We start from the raw sequence: 27,927 nt of genomic DNA on the forward strand, positions 1-27,927 counted from the left end.
TTTAAAGGCTATCAAAGACAACTGTCTTCTAATTACAGGTTTTAGAATGAAGGAGGGAGATTGTTTCTTGGATGTGGGCAGAAATCTGTCAAAAAGGAGAGTGTAATTTACCTCGGAAAAATGTAGGTTATAGTTACATTCTTTGAATGCTACTCTACCAAAAAACTGATGTGATATAGGAAATTTTAATTACCAGCTATGCGTGTAAATTAATTTTGACAGTGAATTTATTAAAGGTTGATTATAAAATCACTTAAAATTATTATTTGCATCTTTGTTGGACTGTATGCCTTGATCTCGGATGTAGGCATCCTGTCAGCTTTTGGGATCTGTCCTCTTTTGTTCAAAGATTAACAACTATAAACTTTAGGTCTTTGATTTTATCTTTTCTGTGTGTGTGTGTGTGTGTGTGTGTGTGTGTGTGTATGCTGTTACACAATACAATAATATTTGCACATGTTAAAAAGGTCACATGATAGGTGTTTTCTTTTTATGAATATATCCTGATATGGATACTTTAAAATGAGGGGAAAAGGATGTTTTTTAAGAGACAAATAGAAACTCACCTTTATAATATGTTCAGAGAGAGAGAAAACTTTTTCTGTACCTTCTTTGCAATTCTAGCCCATAGACTAATGGAATATTTCACTAGAGGGAATTTGACTGTGAATATAAGGCTGATAAGAAAACTACTGTAAGCAGTCCTGTAGAGGTGTTTTAGAAATGAAGCACTTATCAATAGAACTAATAACATGGACCCAGAAGTTTTAGACATTTATGACCATATGTTTCAAGCACATTTTTACTATTCTTGATTCTTGTTAGTTCTAGACATTAAATCATTGAAGACTCCATAAGTCCAAAGTAAGCAATAAAAATAAAGGTAGGGCCATACAAATGGTATTCATTTTAACTCTAATGGAGACTGGTGAGGCTTTAACCTAGCAAGAGGAGCATGTGTCTTTAAAAAATTGTAACAGTCAAGCAATACAAGTATGTATCTAATAAATGATAACAGTTGACACTTTAGTAACTTTGGGGAAATTCTTAGCATAGTATACTTCAACTGACTTAACTAGAACAAAGCATATGTGTCTTTGTGAATTTTCCCCTTGTCACTCCCTTAGTGTTTGCAAAACATCAAATGACAAACTATTCTTTCTATTCATGAGATTAGAAATCTGTGTGGCATTTTCCCCAGGAAAGTCTGTGTTGCAAGTATTTCATGACAGTGTGTATTCCAAATATAACCTGGAGTCGGTGGGGAAGGGCTGTTAGTATGTCTTTAGATAGGATGGAGAAGCAGCATTTAGCATTTAATTACTACATGGATTCTAGTTGTGTTGGCATGTTCATCAAAGCTACAGTTTGTTTACTTTTCCATATATGTCACATGTCAAAATTCACATGTATAAAATATAAGTGAAAATAAAAAATACATTGTCACTTTTTAAGTTCTAAACATCATTATTTTTCAGTACTAAGTTTACACAGATTTTTCTGTTTGATTTTTAAAGTTTTTATAGTTGTAAACATTATGTATCTGCAGCCTATTTTCCCTTAATATGGGAAAAGATGTCCAATTAGTTTTCAAACATTAATCCCAGAATTTAACCATAAATCCCTCTATATTAACCATTAATTTCACAGTACATAAATAAAAACTGAGAATTCACATTTGAAGGGTTTTTTTTGGTTTGTTTTTCGAGACAGAGTTTCTCTGTGTAGTTTTGGTGCCTGTCCTGGATCTCGCTGTGTAGACCAGGCTGGCCTCGAACTCACAGAGATCCTCCTGGCTCTCTCTGCCTTCTGAGTGCTGAGACTAAAAGTGTGTGCTACCAGGCACTTTATATTAGCTATTTATCCCTATCTCTTGCTGTTCTTGAAGGCTTTGGGGCTTTGTTAATTTTTTTTTTTTAATGGAAGCCATGTGAATTTTCATTTCACTTTGTAGCTTTTGAAAGCTACTCTTTCAAGTATCTGTTTTCTCAGGCTTCATTGAAGTAGCATCAATCTACTTGTTAAGATAGAACTTAGAGTTCCAAGTCATTCTTTTCCTGAACTCCTTTGTCTTTGAAGTGGTTATCTAAATAGAATGTTCTATTTATAAACACAGACACCCACTTTTGTCATGTTACTTGTCTTTCTAACCTCTGTCTGGTAAGTTGGAAAGTAGCTCTTTACCTGCTAACCCTGAACTCGATGGAATGAACACCTACCAGGCTTTCCTTGAGGAAGTCTTAGTGCTGTTTTAGTCCTTTACTCCAGTAGTTCAGTGGAATCCAGTGCTTTGTAGTAATGGTAGAAATGTATTTTGGTATGAAAACTAACTTTATTTTGCAAAATACTCACCTGTTCTGAGTAAACTGATTTGTGTCTAGAAGACAGAGTGAAAGTCCTGGCAGTTTTTAGAGTGACATTTAACTCAAAAGCCTATCCTAATATCCTGTTTAAACACAGTCCCTAACCAAATCCTACTTGTACTACACTCTTTGCCTGAACATGGCAGCACCCATGGCATGGCAATCCTGATACTCCTGCTGTTTTTTCTTTAAGATCTCACCTATATTCCATCCCTGCCACCACCTTACATACAAGGCATTCTCCTCTGTCCCTATTGCACATACTACATAACCAGCAGAACTGTGTTCCCCAAAGACACCCAAGACTGAAGATGGTGTTCTATGTTTTCTCCTATACATGTATCTATTTATTTGTTTGTTTGTTTATTTATTTATTTAGTATGTGTATGTTTACCTGAATGTATGTTAGTGCCCACAGAGGCCAGAAGAGGGCGTCAGATCCCTTGGGGCTGGAGTTAGGGATGGCTGTGAGCTGCCATGTAGGTGCTGGGAATTGAACTTGTGTGTGTGTGTGTGTGTGTGTGTGTGTGTATGCACACGTGTATGCACACACCTGTGATAAAGTTTAATTATAGATGAGGTATGTAAGAAATTAACAATTTAATTTTGTTGATTTTAATTTAATTAAACTGTAAGAAAATTTATTTGAATATAGTCTTTCTCAAAATATCTCAGAAGTGACTAACAGGCAAGTAGCACATGCAGCATGAACACATTGGACAAAGAGATGATCCACATCTTGGACATGATAGAGAAGGGAAGTACCAGGTTCCATAGTGCTACTCAGAACTTATAAATTGTATTTCTGGAATTTTCCATTTGATATTTTCAAATTGAGATGTACCACTGGCAACTGAAACCATGGAAAATGAAAGTGGGTAAAGAGAGGTCACTATAGCCATAAGCATGGCTCATTATCATTACAAATGACTATGTGACTGTGGCATTTATGATCACTGGTTCCTTGAAGTCAAAGCCTCAGGTTGTTTTATCCACTATGCTTAGCAAGACCATGGGGTCAGGAAATGCTGAATTGAGCCAAAGCCCTTGAACAGGGTGAACTCCAGTGCCAGTTCATTTCAGAGAGAGCATTTTCTCAGGATGCTCTAAAGTTTATGCTGTTTCCTGTGATTCAATAATTACTTTTCTCTTCCTTTGAACTGCAACTGACTTGATGACAAAATGCCAAACCTTCAGTTTTCAACATTTGGGACTGGGTTGAAGGGTTGTTTGTTTGTTTGTTTGTTTGGGGATACAAAACTGTTGAGTAAAGCCAATATATAAATTGCCTAAAATTTTCATTTGTTATGATTATCTTCTATTTGAAATGAACAGAAAAGTATTGTAAAACGTGTATTCTGTAATGGTGAAAAGTCACGAATTCAATATTGTTATGTTTACTAAATTGTTAGCTTGGAAATCTGAGAGAAAATATAATCAACACAGCGCTAATTAGTGTAGATCATGTTGCACGAAGCCTTAGCTTCATAATGTCTTGGCCCTGGGTGATGACTACAGCCAAAGGTTCCTTTAAAACAAGTGAAGTTCAGTAAAGATTTGGGGGTCTTTGAAGTTCTTTTTAAAAATGCATGAGACTCATCACAACCATCCAATTCCTTGGTTTTTTGATGACCAGGAAATGAAGAATGTGGCCTTCTTTTTCCATTTCAAAAGCTCATAGATGAAATCTCAGTGGATTCTTTGACAATGTTTGAAAGGTTGTTTTTGTTTGTTTTTTTGTTTTTTCTTCTCATTTGACATGCAGCAAGGACTTATGGGCGAAGGAGAGGTAACATCAATGTTTCTCACTTTTGAATGTACAGTTCTATATGGAGCGGACTTGGGTTTACCCAGTTTATAATCTCTGTGGGGAAGGAGCAAAGGGCAGTGTATGGGTTTGACCTTTATAGAATCTCTGTGGTGTAGTTGGAGCTGTAGACATTCTAACTGAGGAGACTTAAAAGAGCTGGACAAATTACCTAAGTGGTGGGACGGGGATTGAATTCTCTGTATTAGATATTTAGCTGACTTACAGCTAAAGATCTATCTTTTTTAACTCCTTAGAAGAATTTAAGAATTTTTTAAAGATTTGATTCATTAAAAGCTAGACTTGTCTAAAAAATATCTCTAATTGGAGAGTCATTTATACTTAAGCAACTTACATCAGCTTCTTTTACTAAGTAAACATGGTGTATTTATTTAGTTTAAAATATGATGAACTGAATAAATGAGTAGTTCTACAAATGCTCTAGAAAGAATAGGGAATTTTAAAGACTCATTTCCTAGAAGTTTCCAACTAAACTTAATTTTCTTGTCTGTAATACTTTGCTAGTTGATAAGAGAATAAGACCATTAAATCACTTAGATTTAAAATGTGATTTTTTTAAAAAAAAAATCATTCAGAAAACAATCTCCAATTGTAGAGCCATTTGGGATCATAATTTACTAATAGCACATAGGATGAATTTGTGACAGAGACGCTGTTGTCTATGCTCAGGAGTGGAAGTTACAATTGTGGCAACCGAAGGGCATGTGAGAGCTCCAGTAAAGAAGGAGACTTGAGATCATTTCTAGAGTACAGTTGACAGTTCCTCAGAGAGCACCTAGAAGTTAATAGCAGCCTGAGCAGGGGGAAGCCTGAGAGACTGCAGTTCTCTGCACCTCTGTGCATTGCTTATATTATAGACATTTCTATTTTCCCGCCAGGTAAGTATGGGAAGGCTTAGGCACATTGGTATTTCTAGTCTTTTCTGCTTTCCTATGTATTCCAGAGCATAGGAATTTTTAGAATAGTTTCTCAAAACAGATGACATCCTTGGTAAGCTGATAATCACTCAGCTAATATGTCTTTAGCATGCCTCCAGATCTTAAATGCTGTAAGACTAGAAGCTGAAATGGGTACCAACATTAAGTGGGCTTTGATTTATCTTATTAGTTAATGTAAACTGAGTGCTCACTTAAAATTGACTTGCTCATTTTAAGTACATTCTTAGGAAAGTGTGCAGAAGCTGTACAATTTAGTCTGTTAAAGAAATTTATGTGTCCAGCATTTTATAGCTAAATTTAATATTCCATGTCCTTGTGTAGGTTGCCATGGGGCACTGCCAAGGCAGTGCAGTCTGTTGCCAACAACTTTCAAAAGAGTGCTCTCTTCTACTGTGCTTCCATTTCACGTGCTGAAGCTTCTGGATTCCTGTGGGATACTTGAGTAGCCCTCTGTTTAACCAACTACAGTCTCTCTGATTCAGTAGACTTTAAGGTGATAACAATTCAAGAGCATAAGTGATCCTGTAGGGAGCAAATAAAAGCAGCAGTTTTATCAACTCATGTTTTTCCTTGGTGTGTGTAGTAATCAGTGACAAGGAGCCCTTTCTATTAGCTTTCTATTCTGCTTTCTGTTTCAGGTCAGTCTTCACTGTTTCCGATGGAAGATGGATTCCTGGATGACGGCCGTGGGGATCAACCTCTTCATAGTGGCCTGGGTTCACCTCACTGCTTTACTCACCAGAATGGGGAGAGAGTGGAACGATATTCCCGCAAGGTGTTCGTGGGTGGATTGCCTCCTGACATTGATGAAGGTATATTCGGGAAGGACTGTTTTGAGCAGCATGCTTCATGGTGGCCCAGGGGGAAGTTGTACCTAGGGTTTGCTGTCATCGTCCTTGTCTTACCTGGCTCTGACTCTTCAGTCTTGCTCACCTTGTTCTCTTGTCCTGTCATCCTATCATACGATAAGATTAGTTGCAGGACTGTGGGGATGAGCTGAAGCAATGACCAGATTCAATGGAAAGAGGAAGACCTCAGAGATTTCCCAAGGATTCTGTTGTGGACAACATGGGCTTAAGTGCTCTATTCTGTTCTGTCCAGTTTTATTGAGTTTTTGGGGTGTTTTTTCTTTGCTTGCTTTCATTTTTTCAAATTTTAGATTAAGCATGAATTTTTAAAAAATGTCTATACTTGTACTACAAGAAAGAAAATCTTAAAAGTGATGAAATTTCACATTTACATGTTCTCTAAACAGCTGCACTATTCTTGGGCTTGTTTATAGAAGCAAACAAGACAGAAGGCCCATTTGCGGAATCTACATTCTAATAGGGGAAGGTACATGAAAAGTATGAAAGCATACAAGAAAGCATCAGAGAGCAGGTTTGAAAGCAAACAGTGTTAGGGGGTCTAGAATGCAAGGAGTCTTCTTAGATTGGGTGGCTAAGGAAAGTCACTTTAAGGAAGCAGTATTTGAGCTGAGACTTGAATCGTTAGCCAGCCGTACAAGGACCTGGAGGGATTCGTTACCCAGTAATATTGAGTTCACTTCTCAGTTTCAGTGACCCTAATAAAAATCACAGTGGCAGACCATCCAGCAATCATATACAGCCTTGGATACTTTGTTTCTTTTGTCTTGGTTTTCTGAATGGAAATGGAAATAGACTAATTCATGTTCTAGAGAATAGAATTGATTTCTGTAAAAGTCTGTAAGATCTAATAATATTTAGTCATTTGTCACTTAGACTGAGATCAAGTTTATCAAGCTTCTAGAATGTTGAAGATGATAACAAACACACTTGTTAAGTATCTTGATAAAACTGCTGAAATTTCAATTCCATTCACACTTGTTCTCCATATCACGCTCAGAATACAGAGCTTGAAAAATATTGTATTCTGGAGAATTGTAATTCTGGAGAATTACAGAATTCTTTGGGACATGGGATGAGAGAGAGAGATCATTTGAAATTGAATAAGCTTTGAACCTGAAACAGAAACAAAACCAGAATTAGTACTTGGATACAACTTGAACAGTCCAAGTACTAGTCAGGTAGCCCAGTATCCTCTGACAATGCCCCTAAAGGAACAAAGTTGAAATGCTAGCTTGTAGTCATGGAAATATGGTAAATAAAGATAGACCACTGAACACCTGAGAGGGTGCCAGGAGCCCTCGAGGCTGGGCTCCTCCTCTCTGGCAAGGGAGCCTTGGTTGCTACATTTGGATTTGATTTTCTTAAGCTGGAGCTGAGAGGGTTCCAGTTTTGCATCACATAAGCTGAAGCTTTTCCTTTCGTAGTAAGGATTATAGTTAGTTCTGTTCTCACCATCTAGTTCTCCTTGCTCAGGAAAAAAATCTCTATGAACCATACAACTTCCAAGTTAGCCTAGCAGCATTCTCCTGCAAATCAGTCTTGTTTGAGCTAAATTGTGCAGAAACAGGTATAGCAGAATAGACCGCACTGTTTCACAGCTGGAGGAAGAAGCTTAAGACAAGCGGAAGAACAAGGCTAGGAAAACCCATGAGATGTTGGAGTTGCATTGGAAATATCAAAATATGTGTGTTGGCTTTTATAATACATCAAAGTTATAAACATGTTTGTTTGCATGTGTATTCATTTATTTCCTATCTTTATCTGCTGAAGAAGTTGGAAATAATTCATATTCTCTAGTTATAAGCATATGGATTTTTCTTTTTGCTGCTGAAAGGAACCAAGACTGCTTTATAAAAAGCATTTCATATGTTGACACGATTTAGAGATGAGGCAGGAAAACAAGATGTAATGGGATATTACATCTTGAGCCACAAAGTGTCGAAGTGCTTTTTAAACGACAGGGAAAGGTCAGCAGGTCCTGGGAGCTCCCACTGGCCTCTCAGGGGTAGGTAGGTAGGTAGGTAGGTAGGTAGGTAGGTAGGTAGGTAGGTAGAATCAAAATAATTAGAGAACTGGAATATTATAACCTGTTGAGTGAAGTAGGTGTGTATGGATATAAGAAAGAAAGCTTGGGAAGCTCAAGGTCAAAGCACTAGGAGGTTCCTTGCCCTGTTCAAGTATCTGCTTCCCAATAAGTCTTTTGATAATAGCCATCATTGTTATCCCACATGGACAGAAGTGGCAAAGGACCTCTCTGGGGCCTCTTACATGAATAAAGGTGCTAAATTGATACTATTGATGAGGCTTCTATCCCATAACCCAGTCACCTACCTAAGGTTCCTTCACTAAGTTCTTATCACACTGGGGATTTGATTTCAGCATAGAGATTTGCAAGATGGAATGCACAAACATTTATTCCATAGCAGCATGCTATAGAACAGTGGTTCTCAACCTTCCTAATGCTGTTCCTCATATTGTGGTGACCCTGATCATAAAATAATTTTTGTTGCTACTTCATAACTGTAATTTGCTACTGTTATGAATCATAATGTAAATATCTGATGTGCAGATGGTCTTAAGTGACCCCTGTGAAAAGGTTGTTCAGCCTAGGGGTTGTGACCTACAGATTGAGAGCTGCTGATATAGAATGCCTGGGAGAGCTGACAAAGTCTAGTGCTTCAGGGATATGGCAGTTAATGCAGCTCTGGTTGGGATTCTTGATCGATAATAAAAGATTTTGTTGGGTTATGGAAAGAAGTCTGAGCACTGGAGAGTAATTGGATCAGTATTGATTTCTTGACTGTGGAAGCTATATAGAGAGGTGTAAAAGAAAGCAACCTTGCTTTGAGCTGATAGTATTTGGGAATTATAAAACATAATGCCAGTTAAAGATGATGGATAGATAAATTGATTCATATATGTATCTAACTAGAGGGAGAAAGAGGAAAAGGAAGAAGTTGAGGCAGATGTGCTGAGTCATGAGTGTGCTGAGTACATGAAGTAATATAGGAGCTCTTCACACTGTTGTTGGAGATAGATTTTTATAAAAAAGGACAGCAAGAAAAGGTGATATCAGGTGATGAGGAAAGATGGGATGTAGGTAATGGACACATGAGTCATGAAAGAAGATAGCTAATGTTCTCTAGTTTACCTTTGTTATTTTTTCTTTCTTTTTCCTTTGTGTCTTTTCTTTTTCGTATGTACTGGATAAGTACGTAAAAATGTAGCTGGTAGTGAAAATTGGAAACCCCAAGTGAAGCTCCACAGCTTCACAATGTGTGTTGTAACTGGGTAGAAGTTCACTGAGATGTGCAGACTCTGGAACTGGGCACATATTTGTTTGAATGGCCATATTCTAGCTTTGGGATGTTTTATTTATGACTTCATTGCGATAAAATGGTTTCATATTTTAAAAACTACTAAAACTGATACATTTAAATCTACTTTTTTTGTCTTTCATTAGAGGAGATCACAGCTAGCTTCCGTCGCTTTGGCCCTTTGATCGTGGATTGGCCCCATAAAGCAGAGAGCAAATCTTATTTTCCACCCAAAGGTAATTCTTGAGGTTCCCATTATTGAAGTACATTTTATCCTCAGATTGTCTAATAGTGAGCATTTTCATAAATATTTACTTTCATGGCAAAAGTTTTCATTGCTAAATTTTTATTTTTCTAAATGTGTTTTTAAATTTTCTATCTAATATACTTTTAATTCAGTTTTAAATACACATTGCAAGATGTTTCCAGATACTACCAAATAGAGCTGGTGAGAAGACTCAGTATTTATGGCACACTTGACAACCAAGGTTCTGTCCCCCTGGAGTCACATGGTGAATAAGGAGAACCAGCTCCTGCAAGTTGACCTTTGATCTTCATGCATGATCTAGACACACACACACACACATACACACACACACATGTTTAAAAAAAAGATACTAAAATGAGCTATTGATATGTTCAGACTTTTAGTAGGAATGTTGTTTTAATTTTTTTATATTTTCTATTCTTTTTCCCTTCCTTAATTTTACTTTAAGCTTTTTATCCTATGTATGACAAAGACAGGAAAGCCTGTAAGTCTTACTTTATGCTCCCCACACCCACCAGGCTATGCATTCCTGCTGTTTCAAGATGAAAGTTCTGTCCAGGCTCTCATTGATGCGTGCATTGAAGAAGATGGAAAACTCTACCTGTGTGTATCAAGTCCAACCATCAAGGATAAACCAGTAAGTTTAGCTTAGCATAAAATTGCCTTTTGTTTACGTTTCCATTCACCTGCTTTCTTACTATGTTTTCTACTTAAATTTATATATTTGAAAATAGAATATAACAAGTCTTAATATGTATTCTTTGGTAATTTCATACATGAATACAATGTATTTAGATTCCCTACCATCCCCACTCCAGCTTTTAGAAAACATACCTCCACTACATCCTACTAACTACATCATCTCTTCCTCCTCCTCCCTCATTCCCCCTCTTCATCCTCTTCCTCCTCCTCCTAATAACTTACTGAGTCCAATTAGTGTTCTCCATATATATATGTGCATGGGTGTAGAATCATCCTCTAGAGCATGGTCAACCAACTATGGGCCAGAGTACTGAAGAAAACTGACTGTCCCTCCCCTAGCAGCCACCACCTACCCAAAGCATTATGGATGGGCCCTGTGAGCAGCTGCCCTACCAATACTGGAGTTGTGACTGGCTTGATCTTATGCAGGCAACCATGGCTGCTACAAGTTGGTGAAGACATTATTTTTCAGCATCCTCCCCAACCTCAGCTCTTACAGTCTTCCATTCCCTCTTCCTCAATGTTTCTGAGCCTTTTGGATGAGGGAGTGTGAGATAGATGTCCCATTTAAGAGAACACTCCACAGTCACATGATTTGTGCACTTTGACCAGTTGTGAGTCTCTGTATTAACCACCATCCACTGTATAAAGAAACTTATCGGATGAGCAGTGAGATATGTTTAATCTATGGGTAGAAGGATAAATATTTAAAAGTCAGTTTGATGCTATGTCCCTTTAACAAAATAATAGTTGGTTCTCCTCTAGAGCCAGTGACCTACCCACCTACAGTTTCTTGGCCCGGTTAATGGTATCAGACATGAATTCTGTCTTCTGAAGTAGGGCGTAAGTCCAATAGAAAGCTGTTGGTTACTCCCATAACATTCATGCCACTATTGTACCAAAGGGCAGATCTGCCAGGCTGGTTGTTATTGTAGCTCATAGGGTTCACAGCTGGCTAAGACTGTCGATGACTTTTCTTCCCCAGCAGCCTACAAAGCACCTTCTAGGCTGTAAGTGGGAAGGTTTAAATGGAGACGAGGATGAGGGGGTAGGGCAGAGGAGGGGTTGGGGAAGGGCTAACACTGTATATATTTGAAAAACCATATGGAAACTATTTTATAGGCTTGTGTGTATATACATATACATACACACACATACACAAAGAGAGAGAGAGAGAGAGAGAGAGAGACAGACAGACAGACAGACAGACAGACATTGAGAATAAGGAAATTAGAGTTACATTATACAGAGGGACGATGCTCCCACCTAAAGCCATAGAGTATCAGACAAAAAGCCCAATGCTAGGTGTGAGATACACCCTAGGCTATTGCCATTGCTCTTAGCTACCAACAAAAACTTGATGGGAAGATCTTATGACTAAAGACATCGCACACTCACAGGACACGGAAAAATCAAACTGATACATAAGATGTACAAGACTGCACAACCAGGCCTGGCTTAGGTACATTATTCTTGATTGGGCTAATGGGCACTAAAGTGTTTATCAAAATAATACTGCTCAGTGGTTAAATGAGCTTTCTACCTTTGCAGAGGACCTGGTTCAGTTCCCAGCACCCCAATAAATAAAAATAAATAAATCTTTTAAAAATTCTGCCAATATTAGCAATATATTTACTTTGAAATAGTTTTTGAAACAATGTAACAGATTCATTAGTATCAATAGTAAGTTTGCATTTCCTAGAAATGTGCTGAGTCCTATTTTATTTAAATTTAAATTATGTAGATCTTGTAAGGATAGGTAAAAATAGAGGTCCCATAAACTGAAAAACAGGTAGTTAACTTGTAGGTAATTAAAGATGTATGGGTGTGTTAAGGGATTTGGCTTATAGTAAGTAAACAATTTGTGGAACATTCTTACTCTGAAATGAAGGGCAGGGAAGGCAGATTTTAAGCCTTTTAGTTTTTACAGCTTTATTGATTTGTGATGAAATAGGTTATTGTAAAATACTCTGCAATAATTTTGAACTTTTTTTTGATATGAGATTTTGGTTTACACACTCCTTAGGTGCAGATTCGGCCCTGGAATCTCAGTGACAGTGACTTTGTGATGGATGGTTCACAGCCACTTGACCCACGAAAAACAATATTTGTTGGTGGTGTTCCTCGACCATTACGAGCTGGTATAGTTAAACAGACAAAATCCCTATATCATTAGCACATGCGTGACTTCCAGCTGAAATACTCCATAAGCTTTGAGTTAATGTGCAAGAGAGAGAGTTCTAGAATCCAAGTGTTTGGGTTAGAATTAATGTGTTCTGTTTCCTACTAATAATTGAGCAACCTTGGACAAATTATGTAAATTTCTTCATCAATTTTCTCATCTGTAAAACTGAAATCAAAAGTGTGTGTATTCTGTAGTTGGGGACTCAGTGAAATAACTGACACAGAGTGCTTAGGGGTAGCACTGTAAGATGCTAATCATTGTTTGTTGTTTATCTTGAATTCCAAAGCCCTTTGTATTGAGATGTAAAGTCACTTCCCAAGTCCTCGGTTTCTTAGCAGCTGTTTACCAAGCCCCTAAGTACAACTTCAGTCCAGCATATTTTTAGACTAATAACGATAATGAAATTACATCCCAAATTACATAAGTAACTTGAGGTTAAGAGTGTAAGTAAGATTAAAGTAAATAAAAATATAGTTTTATGTTTTTAACATTTCATGGAGAAGATGCATTCACTATTTCAAGTTTTAAAAATAGAGTATCTCTTATTTATTCTCTACAGTTTCACACAATGTATCTTGATTACATCCACCCCAGCTTCCTCCAGGCACCTCCTCCCTCCATGTCCTTTCCTTGTTTTTTCTTTTCATTTTTTTGTGATTCATGGAGTCTACCTGGTGCTGGCTGCTGGAATGCTGGCTGCTCTTGGCTTGACCTTGTGCAGATGACCCCAGCTGCCGTGAATTCACGAGGACAGTGGCATGTCCTGTCAGGAGACAGCACTACACAGTGCTCCTCCCATCCTCCTGTGCTCCATTCTTTCTACCCCCTCGGGGATGTTCTCCGAGCCTTGTGGGGACAGTTGGTTAGATGTCTCAGTTAGCACTGAGCACTCAGTAGTCACTTATTCTCCTTACTTTGACCAGTTATGAGTCTCACATTGACTGCTGCCTGCCAAAGAGCCTAGCTTCTCTGGCTAAGTTGAGGGCAACACTAATCCATGTGAAATAAACAAACTTTTGGGAGACAGTTTGACAGCACCTAGCAAGACAACAGTGGCAGGTTCCCTCTTGGGTCTGCGGCCTCCCAAGCCATAGGCTTTTGCCCAGGTTTACAGCACCAGGCATGAATTCCCTCCTGTGGAGAAGGCCTCAAATCCAGTCCAAAAGCAGTTGGTCACCCCCTTACCCTTGTGCTACGACTGAGCACCAGTGAGCACATACTACCTGTCAGGTTACGGTGTAGCAGCATCCAGAGTTCATTGCTGTGTGATACCGTAGATGGCTTTGTCTCCCATTGGCCTTCACAGCACCTTCTGGTACTATGAAAACTAGCCAGTATGTTGTTTCTTCAGCAATCTCGTTATGGTGGACAACCCAAGACGACAGTGACGACAATCTGTGTTGTTTAGTGGACCACTAGATGTCATTGATCAGTGACGCACAGGGAGGTTTCTCGAGCCTGCACTGAGATTTTCATTCCCTAGTCACTTTTGGCAGAAGTGTTGTCTCTCCTATGTTCAAACTCATTTTTTTTTTTAGGTTTTATTTATTTTTATCTTATGTGTATGGGTGTTTTGTCTGCACGTATGTCTGTGCACCATGTTTGTACAGTGCCCTCAGAGGCAAGAAGAGAGCATTGAATCCCCTTGGACTGGAATTACAGACAGTTTTGAGTTGCCATGTGGGTGCTGGGAATCAAACACGCTTCCTCTGAAAGAGCAGCCAATGTAAGATGTGCTAGTGAGTAACTCGATATAAGCAAAGGTACCAGACTTTGATGGTGAGGAGGTTCTGAAGGGCTCCCAAAGAGTCTACCAGTTAACTTTCTAATGTTCAGTTTAGTAACCAATGCCTTGCTGACCAGTACAGACATGACAGCAGCGCAGCCTAGAGCAGGCAAACGTAGGTGCCAGGCCCGGCCCTGTCACCCGTGACAGACTTGGAGCCTTGGTTTTCTCAGAAAATTACTGCCTGTTTCAGAGGTTATGAAAATGAAGAGGGCACATTGTAAACCAACCAGCTTACTGGGTGAATAAACACTCACCCAGCAAAACAATTATTATAATAATATTTAATTTTAATAATGACTATAATGATGCAAACTCAGAGGTCACATAAACTTGGTTTTGAGGAAACTGTAGGTGTGATCCAGATAAGTCTTCCTGATTGTAAATGTCTCTGCTCCTCTCTTTGTAGTGGAGCTTGCAATGATAATGGATCGGCTGTATGGAGGTGTCTGCTACGCTGGGATTGATACTGACCCTGAGCTCAAATACCCAAAAGGAGCTGGACGAGTCGCCTTTTCTAATCAACAGAGTTACATAGCTGCTATCAGTGCCCGCTTTGTTCAGCTACAGCATGGAGAGATAGATAAACGGGTAAGTCCTGGACTGTGTTTGGAAAGTTCTAGAAATGGTGCACCATCTGACTTAAGACCTGTGTTTGATGTACACTGGCACTGATATCCAGCACTCTGTGACACTATACTTTGAAGTCTTCGTTGGTTATTATATTGTGCTAGTCTCAGTCTGAGCTGTAAAAACAAGTCAGTGGTGGGTTATGCCTGCTGTTTCAGGCCATGCATATTCTATGTCAGTGGTCGTTCGCTAGTATAAAGAAAGAGGAAGCTCGGGCTATAGCTATAGGTGACAGGCGGGATTTGCTGTAGCACAGTCACATGCCTGCTTGCTCTTCTTTCATACTTCCATGTCAGTGTAAGTTTCAGAGCAGGGGTTTATCATTAGAAATGCTTAGGTTTGGTCCTCCCTAGGGAACTCCCTGGGTCAGTGTTCAGTCCCTCTCTAGGTCCTCTACAGAGTCTGAGGATTAAAGGCTAACTGCCCTTCCTCATCTTCCAAGAGTTAGGGAGTTCCGTCCAGGAGTCTGCCAATCTTGCGGTAGCATAGTTAACAACAGGTTATTCTAATGCTTGAGAGGCTCAGATGACAGTGGGCTGACTGAATGCTGGAACAGGCCCAGTTCTGTAAAGTCCCCTCTCACCTTTAGATTCAAGTAAACCACTCTCATTGACAAAGAACAAAGTGAGGTTTTAGGCTGTGAGGACCACAGCCACATCGTGTTTCACCAGAGTCCCACCAGCCAGGCTTGGCAACCTCTGAGAAGTTCATGAAGCAGAAAGCAAGCATCTTCTAGCCCACTAACCCTTGCAGTATGCTATTTTGTGGAAGATGGAAGCGCTTAGATGGTTTTGTTTACATTATAATTCCAGTAATGACAAAATATATATATATATATAGATCCACTAATTAAAACAAGGGTTTCTGAGGAAAACATCCTGAGAGTTTAATCTCATAATGCTCTAAACAGTTGGTTTTACTTTATGATTTCTAATAAAATTCTTCTTTTGCTCTTTTGTTTGAAAGTTTGAGTAAGACAAGCATGTAAATATAAACATCTTAGGATAAAATTGACAATCTTCATTTCAGTAAGTCATTGCTGCCCTTCCCTGTTGATACCTTGACACAGGTGGGTTGAGGCACAGGATAAAAGCGTGCTTGCACATGGTCTGAAATGCCAACTCCCTCTTATCTCTCCATTGCAGGTGGAGGTTAAGCCATATGTCTTGGATGACCAGCTGTGTGATGAATGTCAAGGGGCCCGTTGCGGGGGGAAATTTGCTCCATTTTTCTGTGCTAACGTTACCTGTCTGCAGTATTACTGTGAATATTGCTGGGCTGCTATTCACTCTCGTGCTGGCAGGGAATTCCACAAGCCCCTGGTGAAGGAAGGTGGTGACCGACCTCGGCATATTTCATTCCGCTGGAACTGAAGGAGGAATGGCTCCAGAGCTCGTTTGCAGGCGAAGTGCCCTCTTGTGTTAATTCCGACCCTTCCTCAGCCTCTTCACGCTGGCATGTCCTGTGTAGCAGTGTGTAACTAACAGTAGTAGAATGAAAAGAACAACCTACAACATAGGTATTTTGTAGACTCTCGTGTCACTACAAACAGTATGTTTAAACTCCTTTTTCACATTGCCATCATGTTGCATGCAAGTTTTCATTCTCTTGTTTTGCTGGAGGCCAAGAGGATCCAAACTTGCTGCAGCATTTTCTTAGAGGAGAGAAATATTAACAGAGAAATGAGACAATATTTTGAGTTTTTAATTGCTGGTAATGATATAACATATAAGAATACTTTATTGAGATAACCACCAACAGTAACACTATTGTCTATTCTGACACAGTCTCCCCCAGGGAAGTGCTCTTGCTGTTTCCTTTCCTTTCTTTTCTTCCTTATCTCTTCTATCCTTGTTCCTTCTTAACAGCAATGGAGGAAGTTAGCAGTTACTAACAGGAAAGAGTATGTCAGAACAAGCAAATGATGAGCAAGATTGAGCAGCATAGCTGGAAGGGCTTTGAGGTGGAGTATGGTTTGATCATGCCTCAAATGCATCATACATCAGAAAAAAAATAAAGCAGGCAGAGCTGAGTTTGTTTTCTTTGGAATAATTCTTAAAATTCTGAATGTAAGAATTAGGTGACTTTACTACTGAGGGGAGTGCATTTATTTACTTAACTGACTTCTTAGTCACAGCCCCAGGAAACCTACCAAAGCTAGAATTAATGATATCTGGTAGGAAAAGAAGAACAAATGCATACATTTTATTTTATTTTTTTGCTCTATAGAAACTCTATAGCCTAATTTACTATGTCATCAGCTGTCAGCCTTTGCTCTCCATTTTGACATTGAAAACAACATCATACCTAGACATACCTCAAGGATAGAGTTTTTGACTTTGTGTTACACTATACTTGTAGCCAAAACTGGAAGATAAAAACAGCATACAAATTGGCTGCCCATTGGCTTTGTTTTCCATTTGAAGTTACTTTGGAATCCTGTAATTTAGTTGTAACATAGAAAACGTGGGGGGGAAGGTTAAAAAAAAAAGTCAAGTAGTTGCAAAGTGTTTTGCACTGTTGAACTAAGTAATTGTGTAAATCTGTGCAAAAGTCCGTATGTTTATCTTACTCTTCCTATAAAGTACAATACCATACACTTTCCGAACTTAGCATGGGACATAGTGTTTGAAGTGCCAACTTCATCAAGTAATGCATGCTTTATTATAAATACAACCCTAGCTTTGAAAGATGTTCTTATGTTTTTGAACAGTATGCTTCAGAGGTAAATTTAAAATCGTCTCTTGAAGCCCTGGTCATGGAAGTAACTTTTTGTTTCATTGACTTTCTCTTATTAAATGCCCTACCGTAGTTCAAAGGATTACTATCAGTGTGCAAAGCATTGAACAGCAGCAGCCTCAGTGCAGTCTTGCTAGCTGTGCTGCCTAACAGTACCATCTTGGATCCTTCAGAACCAAAGACTTGCCCCGCAGTGCTGTGTCATCGCCTGGCTGGTGACCCCTCTGCTGTCTGTAGGAAAAGCAGCCCTTTATTTTTAACACAGGCTTTAATGAACTACATACACCTGTTAAGTTCCAAAGGTCAAAATGGAGGCACTTGCTGTCTAAGAGTCCAACAAAAGGAGGGAGCCGCCGTCCAAGACTCCCCTGCTAAGAGAACAGTGAAGCAGTCGTGCCAATGGAGAGTGCTCTCGTGTAGCTGGTCAGGGACATATTTTCTTTTTTCCTGAACTACATGATTCTAATTGGAATGTTCATTTGCCTCTTTTTCTTCCTTTACTGCTTGTAGGTGGCTTGGGGTGTGCTGTTGTGCCGTTCCTACCCAGTAAATGGGCGTGATGAGTTAAGAAATAACACTGCTTGAGAACTAGCTTTGAATAGTTTTCCCTTTGTACATGACCTGCTGAATTTCGGTACAGTGTTTTGTAGCTAACTTATTTTGTCATGCACATGATGTATATTTGTTATGCACTACTTTTGTATATCTTGTTTTTCCAACAGTGAACATTTTTAGGCACACTTTTCACTGACGGGATATCTCTTTATGCAATACCTCAATTTTTCATATTGCAAAGAGTAGCTTTTTGTACTTTTATTACTGAGAGATCTTCATATACTTCATTTTTTAATATAAATAATTTTAATAAATTTTATTTTCTTATATTCTGCTTTTTATACATTTCAGTGCTCTGCATACATTTTAAATTATGAATGTTGTGCACTGGCAATGCTATTTTAGAGTCTGCAGAGAAGAGAAAGCATGTTGCTTAAACACCTTCCCCAGCACCAGCTATTGGTGTACCTATAATTTAAGAAATAGTCTATGTAAAGTCACAAATTAATGAAAAAAATTCGCATGAAAATGACAAGATAACACTGTAGTTCCTAAAAAAAAATTAAATGCATAAGCATAGGGTAGAAATTTAAAATAACAAAATTGTCTACAGCTTCTTACTAAGTTTTTTAAATTATTCATAAAATGCAGACATTTTGAGTGAATGTTTAACCATTTTTAATCTTAATTAATTGATGTTATGTGTTTGATTCAGAGATGTCTGCTCTTTTAAATTCTATATAATAAAACAAAATCGCCTGCCACAGGACAGGTTTGTAATGTTAGTATGCATGACTAATGTAAGAAATTGTTATTCTGCTAATATTTACTTGTGATTGTGTGACAAGCGTGTTTACAGATGATTTGGTTCCACTTCTTTACAGGGCATAAACAATGATTATCTATTACTCTGAACTTTATGATTACATGTCCTTCAGATTACATGGGATTGTAGTTGGGAGTTACCATGTAACTCAAACATAATTAACATGTAATTAGTTTACAGGTTTTAGGGTATCACTTCAATTTACCAAGCATGTAGTTCTAGCGCACTAGCATGGCACCAGCCATGTATTTACAATGTAGTTACAGAGTAATTACATGGTTATTTTTGCAATGTAAAATAAAGTGTTTCTGATTATTTTCTATGTAAAGGAACTCCCCCCACCCCCGCCCCCTGGCTTTGGTATAATATATATACTTCTCCATACACAGACCTCTGCAGAATGCAAACTAGAACTTGCAGTGAATGAACTTAGCATTTATGAGAGTGCTGTTGGAAAGACTTGATAATTCACCCCTTTTGTTTTGAAGAGTTGAATCTTCTGTTAAAAGGTGATTTAAAACTTGAATGTGATGAATTGTGGCAAGCTCACTCCAGTTATGTGCAATACTTATCTCACACTTTGGAAGATCTTTGCAGTGTAATTCTTTGTTTTTAATTGCAGACATTTAAAAATGTCATTTTCTACTGTTAAGAGTAATCCTCTTTCTTGCTGGTGTTTCTAAAGAAAAGAATCAGAAATCAATCTTTCTACTAATGTAAATTTGAGATTATTTTTAAAAATGGAATAAAAGAGGTTTTGGTCATTTGCTTTATTTTATTATCTTATTTTAAAGCTACTGTGATTGATAGCATTGTAAGAATTGGGACAATATTGTATTCAACTGTTTTATTTTTTATATTTTTAAAATTTAAAGTATAATTAGTTTTTATAATTTCATCAGATTTTTGTTATATTTTTTTGGAAGTGAAACTTTTAGCAAGTGGGTGTCTAGTTTTTACTAATCCCTGATTTCCCAGTGATTGCTCATATTATCAGAAGGAAGCGTTATTTAAGTGCGTCAGTTAATTGTACTACTTGGCTGAATTTCCATATAGTTTTTACTGTGTATGGGGAGGTTGTAGTATTTATTCTAGCATTTTAAATAAGGGTAATTCATTTTTTTATTAAAGTCATTTTCACGTTAAGTTCCTATTTTTGTATGTTCTACTCTTAAGTTATATAACACAGTTCCTTTTTTAAAAGAGTTCATTTGTTGAAGTGCTAGTGGAAAATTAATGTTATTAAATAGTTTGCAAATGACTATTTATACCAGTATGCATATAATTTTTAAATATTTGTAATGTGAGATGTTGAATGAATAAAACTTTTAACTCAGATTTCTTTTACTATACTTATTTCTTTTTAACATAAGTAGATTCCCTGGTTGGGAATATAACATTTTTAAAACACTAGGGATGTCCTGTTAGGTTCCTACCGAACCAACCAGTCTGACAAAGTGTTTAGTCATCTGAGTGCTCGGGCCAGCATTCCTGGCTTATGTAAGTTGTAAGAGCTGGCCGCTCAAGTGTCTTTGGCCTTGCTACTAGTTCTCCTGATGCCCTGTGGTGTGTGTGTGTGTGTGTGTGTGTGTGTGTGTGTGTGTGTGTGTGTGTGTGTGTGTCTGGGGTGGGGTATCAGTCTATGATCTATCTACATGTTCTCTCTCCCTCCTGGAGATTGAACCCAGGACCTCCCATGTGCTAAGCACATGTTCCACCCCGAGCCTCATCTCTAGTCTCAAAACAAGTCTCCTTTGTCTTGGAACACTCAGTTCTTTTGGAGACTGGTGTCACAGGCTATGGCCTCTGGGGTTATAATCCCATAGCTCAGGAACTGTATGTGTTGTCTTTTATTTGGTCCATGTCTCAAACTACCGAGTATTGTAATGTGCCAACATTTCTATTTTAAGATACATTTAAACTGTCAATGATAAATTATAACAAAATATATTCCAAGGATACCCGGGTTATGAAGTAAGGTATCTGTGCTTTCTTCCTGCGATATACTATTCTCAAGAGTAGGAAGGAAGGTCTTACTGGAGACAAATGGACTGTGAGATGTTTTACTTCTTAATTATCTTTCAGCCACTGGGAATCGTGGGGAAGTAGGCCAGACGGTGGACTATGCCCGGGAGTTCTAGGTTACAGGAGCTTCGGCCACATGGGTCCTGCTTTCTCTTAATTGGCAGTTTCCAAGACCGACTTCACAGTATGTTGAAGCTCCCCTAGGAAGCTCGTGTTCCTTGTTAGTCCTACACAGAGCTGTTTCCGTCATTGAGCCCTGTCCCATGCCCAGGCAATCTCCTTGATCCCACTCTCAGCCTGTGGCTGTTTGGGTTATGCTTCCACTGACATGGACCGGCACTTACCACAGTTGCCACAGACACACACATCTCCACATAAGCCACCAGCTTTGAATCTGCCATCCTGGATATGCTCTCTGCCTTTCTGATCATACTGCCTCCTTAAAAATTATCATTTGGAAATTTCCCTCAGTATTCCCCCTCCCTCGTATTCTGAGGATCGGAACCGCTGGATCTGGAAAAGCAAGAATTGGGGATTTATCTAGCCATTCTGGGTCTCTCTGATTAGAGAACATTCTGTTTTGACATGCCTGGAGTCCTCTCTGGATATTTTTAAGTGCTAATCTTTCTCTAGTCCAATTGGGTGTCACCACTGGCCATCTGGGATGTCTTACTGTGACTGCCCATGGTGACAGAATTGGAAAAGTACAACTTGTCTCAAGGAAGTTAAAAATGAGCATCAGCATCGAGTCCAGGACGCAGCCAAGGCAAAACATCCATGTTTTGTGTGGCACAGCCTCTGATTAGGTGTCTGGAAAACGGCTAGAGGCAGATGGAGCCTGAGGGTGGTGAGCTGGGGTCTAAGCTTGAGCTCGCTTTGGCCTTTGCCTTCTATTTCAGGAAGTAGAGCTTTGATGCCATACGAATATCTGTATGATCAAGCATTTTAAAGAGATTATTTCCAGCTCTTCTCCCACACCTCTGTGATACCAAACAGGAGAAAAAAGAACCAGGCAGACCTAGAAATGAGTCCCCATAATCCACCAAAGGCAACAAGGCATCTGAACTTGTTCTGAAATAAGTCACCCATAAAAGTAGCCAAGAAGTAGGGAGAGATGGGACCAGTCATTTAAGGATGTAAAGTGGCACACAGGATTTTAGATAGGACCTAGCAAAGACTTGACGCCTCCATATTTGGTGGGATGGAGACGCACTTCATGTGAGAGGGTCACCTGATGCAACACCTTTGGTCATCAACGGTAGGAAGATGTAATGACTGTGACACTCGGGGGCAGGATGGGAGTTGGGGAGGAAAGTGGAGTGGTCTTAATTATCAGTTGTCTTTCATCAGCCCTGACTACGATGACCAAAAGATTTGGCTCTGGGGAAGGGATTAGTCCCAGCCAAGCACCTGTACCATCAGCAAGACTCCACCCTCAGAGGGCACTGCAAAGAGCGGTCAGTGTGCTGTGGGAAGGCAGGCGGTGCACAGCTCGGACACAGTGAAACCTAGACTCCCATTCCCATGTGTCAGGCCCCCATGCTTTCCCTGTGATCCTCAGGACCATCACTGCCACCGAATCAAGGTTAAAAAATAAAATTGGGCCAGGCAGAGGTGGCACATGCCTTTCATCCCAGCACTTGGGAGACAGAGACAGGCAGGTCTCTGAGTTCAAAGCCAGCCTGATCTACAGAGCAAGTTCCAGGACAGTCAAGGCTATACAGAGGAACCCTGTCTCAAAATAATTAACTAGTTAATTAATGAAATTGGATTTTGTTTTGATCTGTGTGAAAGATTTGGATTTTTTTTAAGTGTCAAGTTCCTGAAATTCAATAAAATATTTTTATTAATTAATAAAAGCAACAGCAGGCCATGTGAGTGAGAGTACTCAAGAGCCTCATTGATTTGGTGGGGGGGGGGGCTTTCTTTTATGGGCTTTAAGTGGAGGAGTTTGGTTATTAAGGGTATTTGAGGGTGATTTTTTTATTGCTATATTAGGTCATATACGCAATTTTCTATTTTTCATATTACTCCCATAATACATCTGATTTTAATCATATGCATATTCAGTTATCCATTAAGCATACAATGATGGTCAATAGGGTTTTTCCCTAAAAATTCACATAGGGAACACAATTTGTCTTAATTCCATGTGCCCACAAAACTAGTTCATGCCAGTCTGTAAAGCAGGCTTTCAACCAGACACACAGATTGCAGGTCCTATTTCACGTTTTTCTAAATTTCTAACTAAGAAGGAGAAGCTTTACTAAGTCAGTTCATCCCCATGAAAATTAATGTCACCAGGAAGTTATGCTGGGATGATGCACACCATCTCCTGAAACTTCATTTGGTTTGACAGATGTACCTTTAACTATAACAGGATAGTGACTATGTGGGTGTGTATTTCGAATGCATAATCCCATAATCCCATAATCTCATAGGGAGTGGCATTATTAGGAGGTGTGGCTTTGTTTGAGTGGGCATGGCCTGGTTGGAGGAAGTGTGTCACTGTGGGGGTGGGCTTTGAGGTTTCCTATGCTCAGGATACTGCCCAGAGTGTCAGTTGACTTCCTGTTGTCTGCAAGATGTAGGACTCTCAGCTCCAGCACCATGTCTGCCTGTACACTGCCATGCTCCCCATCATGATGATAATGGACTGAATCTCTGAAACTGTAAGCGAGCCACCACAATTAAATGTTTTCTTTATAAGAGTTGCTGTGGTCATGGTGTCTCTTCACAGCAATAGCAACCCTAAGACAGTGGGAGTCAGGTTCCCCTAGATTGTTAAGGCATGGTTCAATTTACCAACATCACATAGGTCCCAAGAAAGGATGGCCACCTAGCTAAGTACATGGCTGAGTGCTGGTACTTGGGTGAAGAAAGAGGAAGAGAGGGGAGAAAGGAAAGGGGAAGGAAGAGAGAAGATATATAAGTCACAGACTTTTTTTTTTTTTTTTTTAGTTCAAACAAAATCCCACTGAGGAGAAAAGTTTTGATTTTTTTTCTGTAAAACTTCATAACCAAGCATCTTGCACATGTCATATTTTTTGATACTCTCCATAGTCTCTATGATATCACAAAAATAATTCTGAAATCCACACAGCTAGGGGAGAGTTTTGTACTATGTCCTTGTGAATTTTTCAAATCAATTTTTCCTTCTGCACTGCAATGTCAGCAGGGTCAAAATAAATTCCTTTTGGAAATTTCTATTCTTAATTTTGTATATATATTCATGAAAGAAAGAGTTTGCCATTTTTAGAGTACTGGGGCTTTGGAGCAGGCACAGGCTTTTGATCTGTACAACAGCCCGAACAGCTGCTCTTGAACAGATGTGACTCAGTACAGCCTGGAAGCAGCAGCTAGAGTGTTTGGACCTGGATTACAGCGAAGCACCTTCGGAGGCAGTGGGCCACGCCCTGTGTCCCATATGCAAGTTCCTCAAAGTTCCAATCATGACGTTCTATAAGTGTAAAGGACACATGTGGGCTTCGACTTAGTCTCATAAGAGGCCTTAGTAAGTCAGACTCAGCACCCTTCCCTAAGGGTGATAAGGGATGTGAGGGAAGGGGCCCTGGGGTGGAGATCAGGAAGAATGGGGAACATGGGAAGAGGAAGAAAGTGGAGCATTCATGCGCATGCACCGAATTAGGGACAGACCACCTCCACATCCATCACAGCCTTCCCTTGCCCAGTGTGGTGCAATTTCACAGAGATGCAGTCACTAGGCATAAGGGGGTAACGGGAATCCTCCTTGGCTTTCCTCACGCCCACATTGCACGTCAATATCCTTTGCTCTCCATATGAATGGTGAATGAAGGCTTGCTACAGGCTGCATGTCCAGCCTGTTAACCTTTGTCACACCAGCGGCACTGATGTCACTCCTGATGTTATCCCTCCACTTAGAGTCCCTGCCCCTGTGCTGGGTGAGGGCATGAGCTACTGCTGCCGGTGAGAGCCCTCAGATGCCCCCTACCCAGATCGGGTTTTCTCCTGTGGATACTCTGGTCCTCCATCCCTGTCAGCCCACCACAGTTGTCATGGTGACAGAGAGCACTGAGACTCTAAGCTGCCAAGTGTTGCTATGCAGGGCCAGCTAGTGTTTCTCTCTCCTTTCCCCCATCTCTCCACATACACACTCCTCTATCCAGATCAGGAGTATTCATTCCACTGCATGGGGATGCACAGGGCAGCAGAGGGTGTGAGTCTGTGTTGGCAAACTGTACACAAACCCCAGAAGGGTTGTGTTCTGAGGCTTTAGTTTTCTGAATGTTTTCGGGTTTTGGAGGAAAATATAAGAAAGAGGTAGGAGGTGCCAGAATGTAGGCTTGTGACCCCGAGGTGGCAGATCAATGATACTGCCTTTAAGGAAATACAAATTCTTGTTCTCTCCTCTTTGGCCTGTGAGTGCAAAATTTAGGTGAAGATGGACCTAGGCACAGTAGGATGGAAATATCGAGTTGGGTTTGGGAGTTGGACAAACCTGGGCAAAACCCCAAAGCCTGGGATCACTGTGGATATGGCTCTGGGTGAGCCTGGGTTTCTGTCCCTAACCTGCCTGCCTATGACTGACCAAGCGACATGACCATATTAGGGAGCCCCTGCCGACCAGTTTGTGCATCTCTGGGTTGAGGTGATGATGAAGTACTCACAAACGCACCTGAGCCAGGAGCATCAGCAGCCCCCATTTTCGCTAGCTTTCTTAGTCCATGTCTGGCTGTTGTTGGCAGCAACTGCCTGCAAAAGGAAAGTCCCTCCCCATCTCTGAGATCACTGCCTATGCCACCAGCTTCCGGCAGCTGGAGTGGACACAGCTCTGGCTTGCCATTGTACAGCAGGAACAGATGCCCACTGCCTGGAGATAAAATCTCCATGTCTTCCCATGCCCTCCTACCTTTCAAGGTCTAGCCTGGGCCTCCACCATAAACTCCCTTATTTCTTCTTGATCACAGCTCCAACCAGTCTTCAGGGGCCTCTCCCCATTCCTCTAAGGCAAGTTCTCTTGGTGGTGCAGGGCCTTGCCCCTGCCTGTCTCCACCTACCCATTCCTGACTTCAACTCCACACAGAGCTGACTTTGCATCCTTCAGGGCTTAAATGAAATGACCCCTCATCCCTACACCACTTCCTGAAGCCCCCTAAGTTTGTTCTCTGCTGTTATCACAAAATGGCACAGACTAGAGAAATCATAAGCAGCAAGTTCATTTGGCTTACTATCTGGAATTCTAAGAACACGGTGTCTACATCTGCTAACCCTGTCAAGGGCCTGAGTACTATATCCTAACACGGTGGGAAGACGAGAGAGCTGTCTTAGTTTCCACTGCTGTGATAAACACCATGACCAAAGCAACCTGGGAAGGAAAGGGTTTATTTCAGCTCACAATGGGAGTCCATCCTCCAGGGAAGTCAGGGCAAGGACTCATGGCACACACCTGGAGATAGGAACTGCCACAGAGACCATGGAAGAGTGGGGTTTACTAGTTTGCACCTCATGGCTTGCTCAGCATTCCATCTTATAGCACCCAGAACCACCTGCCAGAGCCCCCCCCCCACATCAGCAATCAATCAAGAAAATGCAGCACAGGCTGGCCGACGGGCCAACCTGGAGGGAGCATTTTTCTCAACTGAGGCTCCCTCTTCTCAAATGACTCTAGCGTGTGTCAAGTCGACAGCAGACAACCCAGCGCAGGTGTACACAGGGTGGGGGTAGGGAACGCTGTGTGGGTCTGAGGACAACTTTGGGCAGTTGAGTCACGTCTCTCCTTCCACCTTCCATGGCTTCCAGGGAGCACACTCATGTCAACAGGTGAATAGGTGTGCCCAGCAAGCGCCTTTACCCGCTGAGCCATCTCGCCTGCCCACATCCTACCTCTTAATACTGTTTCATCAACGACCAACTTAACCAGAGATTGGGAGAAGACGTTTCAACCACGGGAATCCCTCCCCCATCTCCACCTTTCCTTTGTTAGCAGTCTCACTGGGAGAGGCAGCCACTCCAGGCCCTAGTAACCGCCACACAGTACTGGTTTACTTTGTGGGGAGGGGGCAAGACAGAGGCCATGCCGCTCACGCCTTCGTGGTCCCTTGTGTGTCTTGCTTATGGTGAGGGGTTAACAGATGTTTACTGAGTTAGTGACTAGCACGATCCTAGAGTTTAGTTCCCTTCCCTAGATATGCTGACAAAATGTCTAGTGAGAGATTCCTATGCCGAGAGGAGAGCCCAAGGCTCAGACATGTTTGCCAGGTGCTCGGGAGAGAGTACGTGTAAGGCCCTGAGGCTGATATGCAGAAAGCGTGTCCCCCCCCCCAACAGCTGCCCCCAGGATGCAGGTAGCATTTCAGCAGCTCTACAGACCTGAGACTGCATTTCTTACCAGCTGAACTGTGTGTGCTCTGCCCCATCTCTCAGAAACAAGTGGGCAGCCGCCCGAGAAAGCCTTGGCTCTGACCTTAAAGGAGAAGGTAAAGATAGGAACCTGGACAGCTAGTGAGCCTGGGTGGGCCATGGCAGGCCTCCTGAGCGACTCCTCACCCTGGCTTTGGGGTGGGAAGGGCACACAGACAACAACAGCTGATTCCCCCCACCATGAGCACACCAGCCACTCCAGGCTGGAATCTGCTTTGGTTCCGAGTTGGCCTTAGTCCCAGAGAAGGTTCTTTGTTCAATCTCATCTATCTCTCTCAACAGAAAAAAAAAAAAAAAAGAAGAAGAAAAAAAAAAAAAAAAACCAACACCACCAGCAAAACCCACACATTTGCCCCTAAGTAGGAGCTGAAGACACTGAAGGGAAATATATAATATATAGACAAAGAAAGCATCTGTCCTCACGGCCTCTCTACTCTTGAGACAAGGCTCGGGTTTGAACTTGTGCCTCTGCATACTCACGTGTGCTTGTGTCT

The 27,927-nt window shown here is 40.6% G+C and overlaps 1 protein-coding gene across 2 annotated transcripts in view; it reads left to right on the top strand.

Annotated features, from left to right (window-relative positions):
• Positions 1-20,344, top strand: part of Cpeb4 (cytoplasmic polyadenylation element binding protein 4) — a 63,821-nt gene extending 43,477 nt beyond the window's left edge. For both annotated transcript variants that reach the window (XM_059270251.1, XM_059270252.1), the window contains 6 exons: positions 5,768-5,941; positions 9,462-9,551; positions 10,102-10,220; positions 12,312-12,426; positions 14,666-14,847; positions 16,032-20,344. In XM_059270251.1, the coding sequence (XP_059126234.1) occupies positions 5,768-5,941; positions 9,462-9,551; positions 10,102-10,220; positions 12,312-12,426; positions 14,666-14,847; positions 16,032-16,259 (908 nt within the window). In that variant the 3' untranslated portion in view covers positions 16,260-20,344. The remainder of the gene's footprint in view (positions 1-5,767; positions 5,942-9,461; positions 9,552-10,101; positions 10,221-12,311; positions 12,427-14,665; positions 14,848-16,031) is intronic.
• The last annotated feature ends 7,583 nt before the right edge of the window (positions 20,345-27,927 follow it).

This window comes from Peromyscus eremicus, chromosome 8a (assembly GCF_949786415.1).
Source record: "Peromyscus eremicus chromosome 8a, PerEre_H2_v1, whole genome shotgun sequence".
Classification (NCBI taxonomy): Eukaryota; Metazoa; Chordata; class Mammalia; order Rodentia; family Cricetidae; genus Peromyscus; species Peromyscus eremicus.